This window comes from Schistocerca americana, chromosome 10 (assembly GCF_021461395.2).
Source record: "Schistocerca americana isolate TAMUIC-IGC-003095 chromosome 10, iqSchAmer2.1, whole genome shotgun sequence".
In the NCBI taxonomy this organism is placed as follows: domain Eukaryota; kingdom Metazoa; phylum Arthropoda; class Insecta; order Orthoptera; family Acrididae; genus Schistocerca; species Schistocerca americana.
The window spans coordinates 106,125,613-106,129,491 of NC_060128.1; the positions used below are offsets into that span (position 1 = coordinate 106,125,613).

A 3,879-nucleotide genomic window follows, 5' to 3' on the forward strand; every position below is an offset into this window, starting at 1 on the left:
TTGACTTACACCTTCTAGAGCACGTTCGGTGGCACGGGATACATGCGGAAGTGCATTGTCCTGTTGGAACAGCAAGTTCCCTTGCCGGTCTAGGAATGGTAGAACGATGGGTTCGATGACGGTTTGGATGTACCGTGCACTATTCAGTGTCCCCTCGACGATCACCAGTGGTGTACGGCCAGTGTACGAGATCGCTCCCCACACCATGATGCCGGGTGTTGGCCCTGTGTGCCTCGGTCGTATGCAGTCCTGATTGTGGCGCTCACCTGCACGGCGCCAAACACGCATACGACCATCATTGGCACCAAGGCAGAAGCGACTCTCATCGCTGAAGACGACACGTCTCCATTCGTCCCTCCATTCACGCCTGTCGCGACACCACTGGAGGCGGGCTGCACGATGTTGGGGCGTGAGCGGAAGACGGCCTAACGGTGTGCGGGACCGTAGCCCAGCTTCATGGAGACGGTTGCGAATGGTCCTCGCTGATACCCCAGGAGCAACAGTGTCCCTAATTTCCTGGGAAGTGGCGGTGAGGTCCCCTACGGCACTGCGTAGGATCCTACGGTCTTGGCGTGCATCCGTGCGTCGCTGCGGTCCGGTCCCAGGTCGACGGGCACGTGCACCTTCCGCCGACCACTGGCGACAACATCGATGTACTGTGGAGACCTCACGCCCCACGTGTTGAGCAATTCGGCGGTACGTCCACCCGGCCTTCCGCATGCCCACTATACGCCCTCGCTCAAAGTCCGTCAACTGCACATACGGTTCACGTCCACGCTGTCGCGGCATGCTACCAGTGTTAAAGACTGCGATGGAGCTCCGTATGCCACGGCAAACTGGCTGACACTGACGGCGGCGGTGCACAAATGCTGCGCAGCTAGCGCCATTCGACGGCCAACACCGCGGTTCCTGGTGTGTCCGCTGTGCCGTGCGTGTGATCATTGCTTGTACAGCCCTCTCGCAGTGTCCGGAGCAAGTATGGTGGGTCTGACACACCGGTGTCAATGTGTTCTTTTTTCCATTTCCAGGAGTGTATTATGTGGCAGGTGTCATTAGACGCCGGCCTGAGTGGCTGAGCGTTTCTAGGCGCTACACTCTGGAACCGCGCGACCGCTACGGTCGCAGGTTCGAATCCTGCCTCGGGCATGAATGTGTGTGATGTCCTTAGGTTAGTTAGGTTTAAGTACTTCTAAGTTCTAGGGGACTGATGACCACAGCAGTTAAGTCCCATAGTGTTCAGAGCCATTTGAACCATTTTTTGTCATTAGAGCACAATCAATAAAGTGATTTCTTGAAGTAATGGATAAACCAGGCACTCATCTTTTGTGTTTACCACGCTGGTCTCGTTGTGAACTCATGGCTCAATCGTCGAAAATCTAGGCAGTGATGATTCCAAGCTCGGATGCAAAGAGGCCTAGGTGTTATTCTGCGATATTCAAAAGTTTTACAGATGTGTTTCATAAACCATTCTTGAAGATTAAACTTTTGCAAGTTACGACAATGGTGATGTAAAAAAGTAATCAGCACTCCGAATTTAAGTTACATTCTTTTTTATTACTTTTGTTGCAATATCACGTAACTCGTTCCAAAACATCACTTCACAATATAAAACATACTTGAAAATATCTTCCTCACTGTTAAAGTTCGCATTTCATAAACTGGCTAATATTTGTGTCTTTTTAACATGACGACCAAAGTTTGACTCTCTAATAACCGCTTACGTACCCAAAAATCAGAGTTACAAGTACGTCAACGATCATAATGACAAAAGAAAGAATACACATAAGAATAATATCATCGCAATATATACATATCGATGTATCGAAGTACCTCTACATTAATGAAAGCAAATCTGAATGTTGTCACAGAAATATGTTAACTATTATACAGAAACACAGTAGAATATTGCTGGTATCGAGAGGTTGAGGTGAGGTGCTGTAATGGTTACGTAATTCAAGTACCATTACACGCTGTAGTTGGAGGAGGGCACCCTGGATGGTCTGGACTATTTTATCTGCTGGATACGAATGTTGCAATGAGTGAAGGGCACTTAGTGAATCGGAACAGACAAGAAATTTAGGACAGGAAGAATGTCTCATCTGCTCCAGTGCCCGCAGTTGCTACGTTTTCCCTTTCCTTACGTTCTACTTTCTTACGTAGCATTTTCCTTCTTTTCCTGCTTTCTTTTTGCGTGTGTGCTTCAGTTTTACTGGGTCTGTCCACATTCGTTCCTTTTAATGTGTGTCAGGGCGTTGATGACCTGGACGTTGAGCGCCCATAAGCCCCAACACACACACACACACACACACACACACACAACAGAACTCTCCCGAATGTTGTGAAATGTTCTGGAACATTTTGCACCATTCGAAGCCTTTTGGTATGCTCTGGAATTCCCCTGTGGTGGGGCTACTCATTTAAAACAAGGCCCGTCTTGGATTCGAACGTCAGTTTCTTATCAGTGACGAAAGAAGGAACCGAAAAAGTAGTGCAATGAGTGAATAAAAACAAACAGTGGAGTGTACTGTGAGTCTTACTGTGACAGGGCAATGTTTTCAGGACATTAATACCGGAGTCGTAACTGCTCTTCCGCGCGGATTAGCCGAGCGGTCTGAGGCGCTGCAGTCGTGGATTGTGCGGCTGGTCCCGGCGGAGGTTCGAGTCCTCCCTCGGGCATGGGTATGTGTGTTTGTCCTTAGGATAATTTAGGTTAGGTAGTGTGTAAGCTTAGGGACTGATGACCTTACCAGTTAAGCCCCATAAGATTTTACACACACAAAAATGGTTCAAATGGCTCTGAGCACTATGGGACTTAACATCTGAGCTCATCAGTTCCCTAGACTTAGAAACTACTTACACCTAACTAACCTAAGGACATCACACACATCCATGCCCGAGGCAGGATTCGAACCTGCGACCGTAGCGGTCACGCGTTTCCAGACTGAAGCGCCTAGAACCACACGGCCACACCGGCCGGCGTTGAGAACGAATGCGGCTACTACAACGAGAAATAGTGTTTGGCGTATGTCAGTGAATTTGTAAGTTTTTAGTGCCGGCTCACACACACACAACTTATATGGACTCTTAGGTGTAATTATAACAGGTGGCAGTGGGCTTTCAAACTGGAAACAAGGCGCCAGCGAAGGATATTTCACTGACCTGTGAGGCCGATGGCGACCTCGAAGGGCGTCGCGGCGTCGACGTCTGCGTTGGTGAGGCCATTCACTTGGCCGCCCTTCTTCTGCCCACTCTCCGTATCCTGCCCTGCAACAGAAGAACCAAACATCTGCCGTGTAAACTAACCGTGTGAATGAACCTGGGGGTGCAAAAGACAGCCGGGCGGAGTAGCTGCGTGGTCTTATGTGCCCCCCCGTCCGTCCGAGGCTGGAGTCCTCCCTCGGGCACGGGTGTGTGTGTGTGTGTGTTGTTCTTGGCGTAAGTTAGCTTAAGTTAGATTAAGTAGTGTGTAAGCCTAAGGACTGACGACCTCAGCAGTTTGGTCCCACAGGAACTTACCAGCAGCACCACAAAAGCCATGGCCTTGGTTCAAATGGCTCTGAGCACTTTGGGACTTAACATCTGAGGTCATCAGTCCCCTAGACTTAGAAGGGGACGCCGCCAATTGTGAAGTTCAGATTCGATTCATACTGCGCATAATAAAAGCTCATGGCCAGAGGTGTAATGTGGCAAAGCACCAAGATGCACTTCTCAGCCGCTGTCGAGAAAATCGAGTTAAAAGAAACCGTTGCGGTGAAATACTCTCGACGATTAATAATTTTCTACAGCGTCGTGGCGCAGCGGTAAGCGCTCGGGTTCGTATTCCGAAGGTCGCCGGATCGAATCTCGCGCCATGCACATTTTTTTTTATTATTAGTATTT

General features: G+C 49.3%; 1 protein-coding gene across 1 annotated transcript in view; it reads right to left on the reverse strand.

Annotated features, from left to right (window-relative positions):
- Window positions 1-3,537, reverse strand: part of LOC124552279 (synaptic vesicle glycoprotein 2A-like) — a 160,095-nt gene extending 156,558 nt beyond the window's left edge. Inside the window, exons 1-2 of the mRNA XM_047126557.1 lie at window positions 3,517-3,537; window positions 3,160-3,286 (exon numbers count right to left, since the gene is read on the reverse strand). Of these exons, the coding sequence (XP_046982513.1) occupies window positions 3,160-3,286; window positions 3,517-3,537 (148 nt within the window). The remainder of the gene's footprint in view (window positions 1-3,159; window positions 3,287-3,516) is intronic.
- Between the last annotated feature and the right edge of the window lie 342 nt (window positions 3,538-3,879).